Source organism: Punctularia strigosozonata (assembly GCF_000264995.1).
Source record: "Punctularia strigosozonata HHB-11173 SS5 unplaced genomic scaffold PUNSTscaffold_10, whole genome shotgun sequence".
Classification (NCBI taxonomy): domain Eukaryota; kingdom Fungi; phylum Basidiomycota; class Agaricomycetes; order Corticiales; family Punctulariaceae; genus Punctularia; species Punctularia strigosozonata.
This window is the reverse complement of record NW_006767442.1, coordinates 578,667-591,816: the sequence shown is the minus strand read 5'-3', so window position 1 is coordinate 591,816 and position 13,150 is coordinate 578,667. Positions and strand designations below refer to the sequence as shown.

At 55.8% G+C, this 13,150-nt stretch overlaps 8 protein-coding genes across 8 annotated transcripts in view; 2 read left to right on the top strand and 6 right to left on the bottom strand.

Moving 5' to 3' along the window:
- Window positions 1–851, bottom strand: part of PUNSTDRAFT_53988 (uncharacterized protein) — a 2,127-nt gene extending 1,276 nt beyond the window's left edge. The window contains exon 1 of the mRNA XM_007385977.1: window positions 92–851. Within this exon, the coding sequence (XP_007386039.1) occupies window positions 227–505 (279 nt within the window). The 5' untranslated portion in view covers window positions 506–851 and the 3' untranslated portion in view covers window positions 92–226. The remainder of the gene's footprint in view (window positions 1–91) is intronic.
- Window positions 852–1,034: 183 nt separating this feature from the next.
- PUNSTDRAFT_145124 (uncharacterized protein) lies at window positions 1,035–2,053 on the top strand (the record flags this gene model as incomplete). The annotated part of the gene is made up of 3 exons (XM_007385976.1): window positions 1,035–1,112; window positions 1,165–1,413; window positions 1,478–2,053. The coding sequence occupies 3 exons, from the start codon at window positions 1,035–1,037 to the stop codon at window positions 1,937–1,939; spliced, it is 789 nt and encodes a 262-aa protein (XP_007386038.1). The 3' UTR covers window positions 1,940–2,053.
- Window positions 2,054–2,126: 73 nt separating this feature from the next.
- Window positions 2,127–3,152, bottom strand: PUNSTDRAFT_136409 (uncharacterized protein; the record flags this gene model as incomplete). Its single annotated transcript, XM_007385975.1, has 1 exon — window positions 2,127–3,152. One exon carries the CDS (start codon window positions 3,150–3,152, stop codon window positions 2,127–2,129), a length of 1,026 nt encoding a protein of 341 aa, XP_007386037.1.
- Window positions 3,153–3,831: 679 nt separating this feature from the next.
- On the bottom strand, window positions 3,832–4,689 carry PUNSTDRAFT_136408 (uncharacterized protein; the record flags this gene model as incomplete). The annotated part of the gene is made up of 1 exon (XM_007385974.1): window positions 3,832–4,689. The coding sequence occupies one exon, from the start codon at window positions 4,687–4,689 to the stop codon at window positions 3,832–3,834; it is 858 nt and encodes a 285-aa protein (XP_007386036.1).
- Window positions 4,690–6,238: 1,549 nt separating this feature from the next.
- Window positions 6,239–7,741, bottom strand: PUNSTDRAFT_136407 (FAD-linked reductases C-terminal domain-containing protein; the record flags this gene model as incomplete). The annotated part of the gene is made up of 5 exons (XM_007385973.1): window positions 6,239–6,592; window positions 6,650–6,837; window positions 6,902–7,103; window positions 7,365–7,521; window positions 7,650–7,741. The coding sequence occupies 5 exons, from the start codon at window positions 7,739–7,741 to the stop codon at window positions 6,239–6,241; spliced, it is 993 nt and encodes a 330-aa protein (XP_007386035.1).
- Window positions 7,742–8,439: 698 nt separating this feature from the next.
- PUNSTDRAFT_136406 (uncharacterized protein) lies at window positions 8,440–9,289 on the bottom strand (the record flags this gene model as incomplete). Its single annotated transcript, XM_007385972.1, has 4 exons — window positions 8,440–8,629; window positions 8,685–8,770; window positions 8,829–9,127; window positions 9,178–9,289. 4 exons carry the CDS (start codon window positions 9,287–9,289, stop codon window positions 8,440–8,442), a joined length of 687 nt encoding a protein of 228 aa, XP_007386034.1.
- Window positions 9,290–10,086: 797 nt separating this feature from the next.
- PUNSTDRAFT_72291 (uncharacterized protein) lies at window positions 10,087–10,530 on the top strand (the record flags this gene model as incomplete). The annotated part of the gene is made up of 1 exon (XM_007385971.1): window positions 10,087–10,530. A coding segment is annotated over one exon (444 nt), but the record flags the coding sequence as incomplete, so codon positions are not given.
- A 1,305-nt stretch (window positions 10,531–11,835) lies between these two features.
- PUNSTDRAFT_136405 (uncharacterized protein) lies at window positions 11,836–12,319 on the bottom strand (the record flags this gene model as incomplete). Its single annotated transcript, XM_007385970.1, has 2 exons — window positions 11,836–12,070; window positions 12,132–12,319. 2 exons carry the CDS (start codon window positions 12,317–12,319, stop codon window positions 11,836–11,838), a joined length of 423 nt encoding a protein of 140 aa, XP_007386032.1.
- Between the last annotated feature and the right edge of the window lie 831 nt (window positions 12,320–13,150).

The window sequence follows — 13,150 nt, the reverse complement described above, 5'->3', positions numbered from 1 at the left end:
GTTGGGGAAGCTTTGCGATCGCCAAAATAAGTACGTACGTGCGACTCCTCGCGACGATGGCCAGTCTTTCACGGACTTCTGCTTCTTCCAGAGAATTTCGGAGCCGATAGAGCGTTGCTTACGGGACTAGCAGTAGCACGTCAGCAGGGCGGACGATGAACAAGTGACTAGGCCCATGTCGGGATCGTCAGAAGTTGCGACCACATTCGATTAACCTTGGCGCTCGTTATGGGCGCTCTCGGCCCTTCCTGAGTTGGCTAGCATAGGATCGGCGGGAGTTGGGGACAAGTTGTGACCCTCCGCTGAAGAGCGCTTTACTCGTGCTTGGAGTTGGCCGGTGGCGCATACACGGTCCTGTACTGCAAGCTAGCCAGACCGAGGGAAATTCGTCTAGCAACGAACATGGGTCAAACATCGTGGCAGGCAACAAAGGGACGTCTCTGGTAGGAGGCGCGGGGCCAAAGCCGACGATCTTGAACACCTTCCATATCCGGACGATGGCCATGGCAACCGCACGGGGCCGAATGGCGTCACCACCCCCATCGCGGTGTCTACCCCGCACACCAGCTTCGCCGCGTTCGCGAGGCTTCGCGCATCTTTAGGGACCGTGCCCTCCTTGTTCGCCCTCGCCTCGCCAGGAGCGCTGCGCCGGGAAAGTGTGGAGCGCTGGCCTTGATATAGAACACTCCTGCACCGCACGCCGCGCAGGCTCCCGACGAGGGGCGCTTCACTTGCCAATCTGTACTCGGCGACCGTGATATGGGGGATGGTCGACAAACAGTATATAAGACTGGCCCCTCTGCGCTCCGGATGGTTTCTCAACAATCCGCTCAGCCGGCTTTGTCATCCCCCTACTTCCTCTCCTCCTCTCCAGCCTCGTCTCTAGTCACTTTTCGATCTGTGATCGTCCAGCGTACTTCTCCAGAGCCGAGCTCGAGAAACTAGCTTATTCGACTGCATCTTTGTCCCCTGCGATCCACCCGTGCAGAGCACCTTTTTATCCAAGCCTTCCATCGCTCGTTACATAACACAATATGTACTTCCCTCGCGTCATCACCCTCTCCGTGCTCGCTGCCTTCGCAGGCACCGCGGTCGCCGCCCCTCTCGACGTCGTACGTTCACACCTTCTTCGCCTGTATATCTCATGACTGACCCCGTGCACAGAGGCACCACAAGCACAAGGGCAACGCTGCCGACAACGCGGCTGCTGGCAACAGCACGGCGCTTGCCACTGACACCGCCGCGCTCGCAAACGCGACGGACACCGCGGCGGCGGCGCTTGCCACTGACACCGCTGCGCTCGCAAACGCGACGGACACCGCAGCCGCGGCGCTTGCTACCGCCACCGACGCGAGCTCGACCGACACCGCCGCGGCTTCGGACGTCACCAGCCTTGCCAGCTCCTCCAACTCCGTGCGTTGTTTTTTTCCACCTCTGCCAAATTGACTCTTAACTGACGCTCCCCTCTCCTGCTTAGACGGACCTCACCGGCGCAGGCACCGCCAGCACGGTAACGGTGACCGTCACCGTCACCGCCGACGCGAGCTCGGCCACGGATGCCGCCGCGCTAAGCAACTCGACGTCGACGGACACCGCTGCCGCCACGGACGTCACCGACACCGCGGCGCTCGACACAGCTGCGCTCGACACAGCTACCGACGCCGACGCCGACGCGACCGCTACCGACGCAGCCGCCGCCGGAGACGCTACGGCCACGGCCGTGGTCGTCACCGCTGACGCAACCGGCACGGGCGACGTCGCCGTCACCGCCGATGCAACCAACACCGACGGCGCCGCCATCGCGGACGCCACTGCCGTTTCCACCGGCTCCGGCTCCTCGACCGGCGGCAACGACAAGCAGAACAGCGCGAAGAAGGGCGGGAACAGCGGCAACTTCCGGCGATTCGTCAACCGCCTGCCGCTCGACGTCTTCGCCTGAGTTCTAGTCGGAGATATGAGGTGGAGGATACTTGCTATGGGTATCTAGATGATGTCAAGCTTGTGCATACATGTGTACGATGTGGATCTGCAATGCAGTCGAATTTGCTCTCACTTTTGATTCGGGGGATGATGGATAGCATTACGCCCAACAGCTGATGGGATAGACCATATGTAGAACGATACCTTCACGAGGAAAACTGCGAAGAGACGCGCCGACTGACGGCCTCTATATAGGATGGAGGAGGCTGCTCGTCGTCCTCTTCCGCCGAAGTGCGTGACGCATGGTAACGCTCGACCGTGCGCTGCAGCGCCTCGATCAGAGCCGGATCCAGGTCCCGCGCGCTGTCACGATCTTCGCTCGACCGCTGGAACAACGAGAGTAGCATTGAGACAGCGCTTCGTATACTGGTACGCGGCGCATTTTCCGGGGGTGCGAGGGACGCTTTGTCGGGAGGACGTTCGGCTCGCTGAGCGCCACTGGGAGCGTTTCGGGCGGCACTCAGCCTGCGACTGAGCGCGCAAATGGGGGCGGTGAACAGGGACCGTTTGCGAGAGCATCTGCGCGCTCTCTCCGGAGCGCTCCAGGCCGTGGCGGGGAGTGGTAACGGATGAGGGCGGTCGTCCCCAGGCGGTCCGCTGCGCCTTCTGGACAGTGTCTGCGACATCCTTCGCTTCCTGTACCTGCGGAATGCTATGACCAACGAGAGAAAGATAATGAAGCCTCCCGCAACCCCGCCTGCGATTATGCCTGCGTCTATCATTTGCTGCCCTTCACGATTGCCATCGATAGTATGAACAGAGGATGGGCCCGGGACGGTGGAAGCGGACGACGTAATCGTTGAAATCGCAGTGGGGATGACTGAGGCAGTCCCGGGAGATACCATAGTAGAGATGGTTGAGGAAGTCTCGGCAGACGTCGCAACGAGGACGAGTGAGGCGGTTGTGGTAGATGTGGTGGTCATTGAAGCCTTAGCGGCTGTAGACGCTGGGATTTCGGTAGACACGGACTCCTTCCCGAGCGAAGTTGTGAGTTCTGCATGCCGTCCTTCGGTGAAGCGAGAAGTGGTTACCGCGGGGGACGGGAATGTGGAGAAAATAGTGAAAGCGACCGTGTCGGTGGTGAGTTCGACTCGAGCGTCTGTTGTTAGGGAAGTGACAGTGGTGACCGAGGTGGCGATAGCTTCTCCGGCCTGCGGGGCTGGAGTATTCATAGCAAAGGTCTAAAACAACGTTGAGCATCGATTGATGGAAGTGGTGGACGAAGGTAGGAGGATATACCTGAGGCAGTCAAGTCTTGGCGAGCCCAGCCGAGCGTAATGTATGTATAATGAGCAGATGTTCAGCGACGGACAGGAGATGGACCAGCCAGAGAGGGGGCAGATACTGAGACACGATCGACCAGTTTACTTTGGCCTGGATCGACATTTGAGGACCACGATGATCAACTTGCGAACATCACCCTGCAGCGAAGATAGATATAGGCAGTGCGTATCGCTGGCCCAGAGCAAGCTATCTGGTTCGAAGTTGATGTTCTGATCGTAAAGCAATCTATATATCGTACTGCAATGTCTCATCTATATATATATTCAGATCGTGATAATATATCAGTGGGATGCATGCTCACCCTCAGCCTCAACTTACCCCCTGTGGTTGCACAGCAAATATCAGAGGTGGCAGAAACGTTACCCAGCTGCAAGTAAATAGATTGTCGACTGTCAATTAACCCAGATCGGCATCGAGAAAACAGAATTCAGAGCTACACACACAAGAGAAACGACAGACGTGGCACTGATGGCTTCGTTTGCGGAATCCCGAGTTTGAGGCTTCACGCTTATGGACTATGCCACGAGAATTGCATCGGGCGATCGGTGCCGTTTATATTAGAGACCTTCACAAGGGATTAGGGGCAGCACTCCAGCCCACAGCCTCCAGATAGGACGGCGGCGGCCATTGATCCTCTTCCTCTGTAGTACGCGCAGCAGAAACAAGCTCGACCTCCCGCGCCAGCACCCCGAGCGGGGTGCCTTCCAAATCCTGCGTTCCATTCACGATGAGCTGACGCGACGTCGAAAATGGATCTGCAACGGCGATAGGGCTGTAGATGACGGCTTGCTCCGGATTTTCGGTCTGCGACTCCTTGGGCGCTGACTTGACGGCAAGTCTTAGGTCATCAGGAGCTTGAGGGTTTTGCGTAGGAGTGGATCTGGGGGAAAGGGACTGAGTCGGTATGTCGTAAATATTCCCTTCATGAGGGGGGGAGTCCCATTCTGACGCGCTGATCTCCGTTGGCGGGAGTGCTGTTGCGCAGCCGTGTACTATAGCGGACAGATTCCGCTCAAGGCGGTGTATGCTCCTCCGTAAAGCAAGGAGTGCGATCACGAGGACAATGATTAAGGCTCCTATGACACCACATACAATGGGCACGGCTGGCTTCAACGGCAGTGCGTGCCGACTCGCACTCCCGGCGGCATTGGTAGCAGATGGAACCGAGCTTGTCAAAGGTGTGGTAAGAGATGTGCCAGTGTATGCACTCGGGTTTGGTAGCGCGGTATCACCCACTGACAGGGTCAGCTCTGCGGTAACCGGTTCGCCGTCTGCACTGAATACCGTCAGAGTCGTGATCGCTTCGCTGCCGCTGATCGTCACTGTCGTGATTGCATCAATGTCTGAAGTAATCGTTGTCGTAAGTGCGTCGTTGTCCCTCCTATCGTTGGCGACCTGGCGTAGCACTAGTCCTATCGTTGTCATGAGTTTGAAGGTTCCGCCAGGGATGGATAGCTGTGCGAGGACGCCTTGAACGATCGAGGAACAACAGCCTTCTCGAGATGTCGTCAAACAGAGCGGAAATCCTAGAGCGTTCTCTAGACGGTGATTTGGAATGGAGGACGAGCCGGCAATCTAGTACAAGGCGGATCAGATGAAAGAGTGGGGAGATTCGGAGTACATGTGGCATACCTAGATAACGTCGGACGATGTCACAGTCAGGGCGCACACAGTGGCTCCAGACCTGCTTGCGAGTGAAGTGGGAGTGAGTTCGGCGAGGAAGAAAGGAGTGGACCACAGACAGAGGTAAGCTGCGACACTCTAGTACCGATCTCGCCACAGCGCCCGCGACCCAGAATAATCCAAGGATAGAGTGTTGACTGGTCGCCGGATTGTCGTTATGGCGAAACGAGTACTATGCTGCGCTACGGCATGTTGTCCGCATAGATCCCAACGGAATGGCAGTATGGTCGATCGCGCCCAGGGCTGTGAAAATCGATCCCTCCATCACCGACGGCCTGTTGCCTTAAGCTTCAAATCCCAAGGCTCTCGAAGCCCAGACAAGGTGACTTGGAACGGGTGGTGTGTACAATTGACGATGAATACAAGCAGGATGGAGACGAGATCGGGACGCGAGCTGAGGGGTGCCCCTATTCAGCCCTATTCACACGCGCAGATCCTACCTCGCCGCCGCGTGCGCTCTCTGCGTGGGAGCCCAACTGGTAGGTAGGTATATTTCCGGGTCCCAATAGCGGAACAACCGGTTGCCGCACCGCACGCCAATACGTGCACACAGTGCATCCACGGTCCCCGTGAGCCACTGTGCTACTCGGTGTGGGTGATATTCAACCACGGGTTTACCCATAAGATGGGGTCTACCGACCATCAGGATGGATTGGATTCACCCACATCCTGGGGGACACATCCCAGGGTGTGGGTGAAGTCAGATGGATGATTTTCGCCCAGTACATGTCCGATTTAAACCACACGCAGTTCACGGACTCTCACCCACTCGTATCACCCATTTCGTTGGTTATGTATACAGCCTGCATCCTAGCAGTGTACATTGACCCCGCCAGTCGCACGGCTGTTCCAAATTGGGAATCGATTGCGCCCGAGCGCTCGCCATCACTGTTTGCCAGCGCACTCATCCTTACACGCACACGGGCACATTGCGTAGCCAAGATGCTACCAGGAAGTCTGGATTAAGGGCACAGAGGCTACACGCTGGGTGCTACATTGAGTACTATCCACCAAAGCTTGAACATCAAGTTGAATGTCCCGTGTTGCCTACCGCCTGGCTCTGGTCGTCGCCGGTGCCGTTCGCTTGCGCCACAGGGCAGCCCCGGATGGCTCTTCAGTATTCTCGGACTGTAAGGCAACCGTGGACTGTGTCTTCTGACGCTTTGACGAAGTTGGACACGCCTTCGGGCGTTGTGGAGCTGCAGCTGTAGCAGACAAGGAAGGACGCAGGCGCGATAGTTCGTGATTGGTCGGTGAAGTATTCTCGCGTTCCTCGTCATCGCCAGCAGCTCTAGCCAACTCGCGCCGCGTCCTTGGGGCTCATCGCGGCCGTCGCGACTGGGTGGAAGAAGCTGACCGCGTGCTCGTGTATGTACGCGTCGAACTGCTCGTCCGTTGTCAGGTTCTGCAACGGCCGGACAAAGTAGCCGTCCCAGGCGGGCGCGGCAAGGTAGCGCATGCCGGCCTTAAGCCCCTGGCGGACGATGTAGAGGTCGAGCTCGTCCGCAAGGAGGTTGGGGTTGATGAGGGGCGGAGCGAACGGGTTGGACGAGTTGATCGTCACGGATCCGCGTGAGGACGGCGAGACGCAGCCAACGGGGAGATTGAAGTAGTGGCCTGTCTCCTGCGTCGGGTAGACACCGTTCTGCGCGTAGATATGGGGTTAGATCGCGACCCTCTCGGGAAATCGGCATTCAGCTACGAAAGAGATGCGGAGGCTCGTACCATCAACCACCACCTCGACCGTCCTGAAGGTGAGTGCCTCCGCATCCTTCGTCTGGCACACCCGCGGGACATGCGCGTGAAGGAGAACATCGAGGTTCTTGCGTGCCAGATAGTTCTCAGCCAGGTAGGCCAAGAGCTGGAGCGGACGCCCCGATCGATCAACGCCTGTGTCCAGGCTTACAACATCGTTATGTGCGCCGTGGCCCAGGTCGGAACTATATGCACTCACCAATGCCCAAATGCTCGCCAGAGTTCAGGTCGATTTGGAACGGGGATTCCTCCAGCTCTTGGGTAGCCGCAATTACGCGCCCATCCGTCGCACGCGCCGCGCCAGGCACGCTCACGCCAATGACGCCGTCGAAACCGTGCACCTCCGGCAAGAACTGGCCCGAGACGTTATGCCCATCGACCGGCAGGTTGAACTTTTCGCTCTGTGGGACGTGTCAGTTCTGTGATATATGCGTGAAGGCAGAGAGGAGGGAAATGCGTGAAGGCAGAATTGAGGGATATGATGGATAATCGAACTCGCCTTCTTGAAATAAGGAAGGACGCCATCCCAGGACCAATTCTCCTCGCCGCTGAGGGCAGCCCACGTATCGATGTCGGATTTTGTTCCACGCGTGTATACCAAGCAATCTGGTATGCCACGTAAGTCCATGTATGCGCCAAGATAACCAACGGGACTCACTAACGGCGCTAGTGCCACCTAAACCAATACCTCGCGGGAATGGGAGGGTGCGATTTTCGAGGTGCACCTGAGGCGTCGTGGTGTAGTTCCAATCCCAAGGCGTGCTCGGCGTGAGCGTCACGCATAACTGCGGCACGTCGATGTTCAGGACACCCTCATTGCTGCGGTACGAGCACTTGAGTGGACTAATCCTGGAATATATGCAACGAGTTTCGCCGCACCTTCACGCCTGGGCTCTCCGTGAGTCTGTCAGTGTTCCGAGAGCACGCAGCATGGCGAGGAAGCTGACAGACCACTCTGCCTCTGCATGACAATATATACGTCGACTCGTGCTAGACGTAACTGATATTCGCGAAGGTCGCCGTTATGCTTCTGCGTCATCGTGAGAGAGCGGCTGGGCCATGGCGAGAGTGAGCCCATCGTTTGGCCATGGATGATGGCGGGAGTCAACAGTACTAGTTAAACAAGAAGCTGTGCACAGGTTGCCGCTGCTGTGCAGCAAGCATTGGCACGACCCACTGGTTCAGTGGGTGAAAATCACCCATGGACTTCGTCGACATTACTGTTCACTGGAACTGTGGGTGATTGTATACAGCAAACCACAAAGTGGGTGATCCAAGGTAATCACCCATACGGCCTCAATCAACCACATATTGACCAGACCGTGGGTGAATGGTTGATATCCCCCATCATGTGGGTGGTAGCAACCCATTCTGGGGCTCATAGTGAGCTGTATAGCAGACGACACACCGCTTCAGGCAGAGTGCGAGCTCATGATCCATGAAAGACGTCCTCGAGCAGTAAAAAGCATAAGTCTGAGCTCGCATACTAACAGTTGTAAGTCCTGCGAACGCACGCAACCTCTGGCGCTTCATTACCCGTTTCTTGGCCTGAGTTCCCCGCTCAGGATATGAGCTAAAGAACACAATGGACATTTAACAACTTTAACTGCTCCCGTGCATACATGTGTACGACGTGTGGATCTGCAATGCAGGCGAATTCGTTCTCATCCCGATCATCGCGCCAATGCTCTCCTGACCGCATCGCCTTAGTACATGGAAGGAAACGCGTACAAGGCCTCAACTCCGCGTTGCGGTCTCCTGATATGGCGGCGGCGGCGGCGCCTCCCGATCGGCGATAGCGCGCACGGCGGAGAGATGCCAATCGACCGCTTGCTGCAACGCCTCGATCAACACGCGATCCTGGCCCTGCGCGCCGACATGGTTTGCAACTGGCCTCTGCAACATCGAAAGCGATCGCGCGTTAGCGCTTCGAACTTGCTGAGCATTCTCGAGGGGCATAGTGCGTTGGAAGTTCGCTCTACCCGTTGATGAAGGCTAATCCGATGACTGTCGTCACGTATAGGAGAAGCGGGAACCCTCCGCCTCCCCAAGCGTCTATTATCTCTCTCTGGGGTGGCAGGGAGAGGTGAATCGTGCACATCTCGGGTTGGGCTCATGTGCCGTACAGAAAGTGTCGGTTGCAGCCTCCGCTTTCTGTATCTTCGGATCAGAACGAGCAGCGTGAGGACGATGACAAAGCCGCCCATAACCCCACCCGCAATCGCGCCGGCTTGTATTGAATGCGGCGCATGGCCTTTGTCGTCAACATGCACAGGGGACGGGTGTGTCATGGAAGACGTAGCCATCGAAGTTGCACCAACGATGGGTGTGGTGGTCCCAACAGTGGCAGGTGTTGCTGTTGGAGCCCCGCCTATGCTGGAGCCAGAGATATTCCCTTCGCTCAACCAATCCATACTGGACGGTGCTACATGGCGATAAGTTTGGTGAAAACGAAGGCACCGGTTATCCACTCACCATCTGAGATTGTCACGGCAGTTATTGAAGTGACGGTGCCACTCGTAAAATAGACTGCGCCGCTCAACTCGCCGTACGCAAACTCGTTGGTATTCGACCCCGCGATGGTCATAACGGCGTACGCTGGAACGATGTTTGATATCCATAGATATTCAGGAATGGTATTCCCAACATACCTAGATAGAGATAGTTCTGGCTAGTGTATAAATAACTGAGCATGCAGCGGAAACGACTCTACGAGCTCGGCCGCGCGCAAATGTATGCACTGAGACTATGTCAGTAACAAGACAGACGATGAACTAGCCAGCGGACCGGGAAAGTCAAGTCAACACAATCGACATCACTATGTGGTTGGCATGCTTGGACCGATATTTAAGGGAATGACGCATCCATTACCATGCAGCAAAGATAGAAACTGGCGGTGCGTATTGTCGACACAGAGCACTCCATCTCGCTCGAAGCTGATGCATCGGTCGGAAAACAGGTTCTATCGTGTTGTGACCTGTTGCCTACATATACACGGTTGGACTGTAAGACGCGTCGGTGAGTGGCAGTGCCAATCATCCATCGGACTGAGACTTGGAGGACCGTGGACGAGCTCGAGATAAATCGCAAATGCCACAAAATCCGTGTGTATGATATTTGGTAGCCTCCCACGGCAGACACCACATGTCAACGAACTCCCTTGGTGCCATGAGGCCACGTCGGCATCGCGTTCATATCGACTCCGTTGCCTGTCTTCCGGTCTTGCCCTGGCGGGCACATGACGCCGCCAGGTGTGCCTGCAGCATGCCAACTGCAAGTTCATCTGCGCAAGCTGGCTACCTCCCTTGATTCAGTGCGGTCTCTTGTATCTACCTCGCACCACGGGGCGCTCCGTACTCACTTGCGCGTGGTAGACGCTAACTCGTTCCCCCCCACGTCGGCACCAAGCTGTACATGGCCCAGATCGATCCTCATCTCACGCGAGGCTGTGAAATCGCTGTGGATATCAACGAGCATCTCATCAATGACCTTGAATGCGTACAGCTCAAATATCTCCGACGTGTCCTTGGCCTATCCAGTCGCTCGCCTATTGCCCCGCTCTTTGCGGAGACCGGCATGATGCCATTGCGCCATCGACGCTTAACGCTCGCTCTTCGCTACCTCGACCACGTCATCCGCGCCCCTCCTGAGCGTTACATATCATCTGCGTTGCAACTGCTCTTCGCCCTCTCTCTCGCCGGTCATAGCACATGGCTTACAGACCTGCTGTTCTCACTCCGCCGCTTGCCGCATGCCCCTATTGATGCGACTGTCCTCGATCTTCTTGATCTCGGAAGACTTACGGAGATCGAGCTCCAAACGTTATAGTACGACATAGAGTACTACATGTATTAGATACTTTTCCACCCGGTGCGTAGCGGTGTGTCGGCTTACGTGGTCCACAAAAACCGCGAAACACCGGAGTGTAGGGCTGTTCCTGTTTAGGGACCGTGCCCGATAATATACCTACCTACCTACCTACCTACCTACCTGGATGATGACGCGATATTGGCGTCCGGTTCCATTTCGCCAGGCCTGTCGATATTTGTATTTGGATATGCTGTGGTCAAGACCGCTCACACCAACACAAAGCCACGAGCACAATCAGCACGAAGCGAAGAAGCCTCAATAAAAGGCGCTGCCTGCGTCAATTGTAATGTACTACGGGGATGCGACGAGCGTGACAAAAGTAGCGCTGAGCACACACCGCTACGTACGACGCATAGGGTAAGCACGAGGAATACGGGGGAAAATGAACAATGACATCCATGAAATTGCATGCAGGTGAAGGGGGGGTGCTATCCGGCGGGGCATATACAATAACTCTCATGTCCGACACAGGGCATCCGTGTGTATACAGACAAGTACGCCTGGTTGAAGATAGGGCCGCAACCCCGGAATAACCAAGAAGAAGAAGGGAGCGGCATGCAAAGGAGTGCCGCCTCGGAGCACGAAGGTATGTCATATAAACGCATAACACAGGACCTTGGCGATACTCCAAGAGGCTGATAGGAATTCTCGGAGAAAGATCTTCGCGGTGAACGAGGTGTCTGCGTAGCAAACGCAGAGCTTCTGAGTCAATCATTTCATGCATGGTATGACGGCGGTGGTGAGTATGAGTGTATCGTACGAAGATCCTCGAGCTCTCGCTGCAACGCGTCAACTTGACCACGCAAAGCACCCATCTCGTTGTCTACACTTGGAGATAACGGATGTAGCAGTTCCATGTCCGGACTTGGAGCCGTATCTGTGGACAAGGAAGGGGGGATACCGTCGAGACGGACGGGAGGCGTCAGCGGGGAGCTGACTCGACTACTCTCCAGCTGACATGATGTGGAGGATATGCCGAGTTTCTCGATGAACCTCCTGGGACGTGAGATCAACCTCTCCGATGGAAGTGTCGACGACGCCACGTTTGTCGGCAATGTGTATGCTTGAATGCTCATAGCATCGCGATGTGGTCGATGTCGACGGTGCTTGCACCACCACAGAAGAATGACAAGTACAACTAGGACGACCACGCCACCGACCACGCCGCCTGCGATTGCGCCGATCCCACTGGCATGCGAAGGATGTGACAAATTTGCGGGCGACGAAGGTTGCACTGGTGATCCAGGCAAGGCGGGTGTCGTGCTAGAAAAGCCCGGGCCGCCTGCGGATGAATGCGACGTAGGCGACGCGCTTGCGGGGTGCAGTGAACCCAGTGAGGACGACTTGGAGATGCCAGCCGTGCTGGATACCAGTGTGGATGTACTCGGGGACGATGATCCTGTTCCTGTGTTGGGGAATGTGGATATGATTGAACTCGTGCCAGCAGGCTCTGTCATGGGTGTGGTCGCTGTCGTCGAACCGACCGTCGTAATGGATTCTTCCACGCTGATTGCGAGATTGTCATCATGGGATGGTTCAAACAACTGATTGAGACGAACCTGTAGATGGCGTAGTCGAAAGCGATATAGGAACCACCAACGCCTGGCTGCGCCGTCATTGTTATTGTATGCTCCGCGTTGTCAAGTAAGGAATTCGCGTATACCGCGACGTTATACATCATGTCCGTAGTGGCATCCGGTGAATGGAAATAGGACCCTGCTGCCTGGTTGTCTAGGGTGAAGGTCATGTTCGCGAGTGTTGTAGCTAGGTTGGATCCAGAAGTCACGGTATTTGGGACCACACAGAATATATATATAGCCTATTACTCGTAAGTTGACTATGTACTGGCCTCGACAGTAGAATCCGAACGTACCGTGCCTGTAAACGTGAGACTCACAGATGGTGGAACATCCCAGTCACCAGGATCGAAGGTGATAGCATGCCATGTTCCTTGAACGAGCTGATCAGGATGTGGTTGCACCCATCCGCCAGTATAAGCCGGCCCGAAGTGCCAGATTCCGTTGGTTTCGGTGGAGCCAGAGCTCGTCTTGTCGACATAAACCGGTTTAAACCCCGTCGACGGATCCCCATTTTGGTCGTCGATGGTACGGTTTGTCAGGGCAGCCACAATCGTTGGTGGTACAACGACACATAGTATGAATGAAAGGCGAATGATCATCCCCAACATCTGTACTAATAGGTTGATGTAGCGGAACGGCGGCTGGGGGCCAAGCAGGGAACTGCTCGTCGCTGGCGTGTTACGCTACCCATTGATATTCCTTGTAATCGCCGCCTGGGTTCTATATGAGACGTGTCGGGCGGTGTTGTGAGTGATGGATTTGATCACGACGGCGGGGTATCTATGTAGTTCGCTTGCAAGATTGGGAAGGTTCATTTCGTCGGCAATCTACCTACCTACCTGGATGGTGTTCACCACGTGCACATGAACTCAGAACAAGTGCCGTCATTCAGTAGTATTGTATAAACTACGGGAATCATAGAATAGCATGAGAATTTCGAAGTCCACGAGGTTCCGAGAAACAACGAATGGGGACTCGCGTTTCGGTTGTAGATTAAT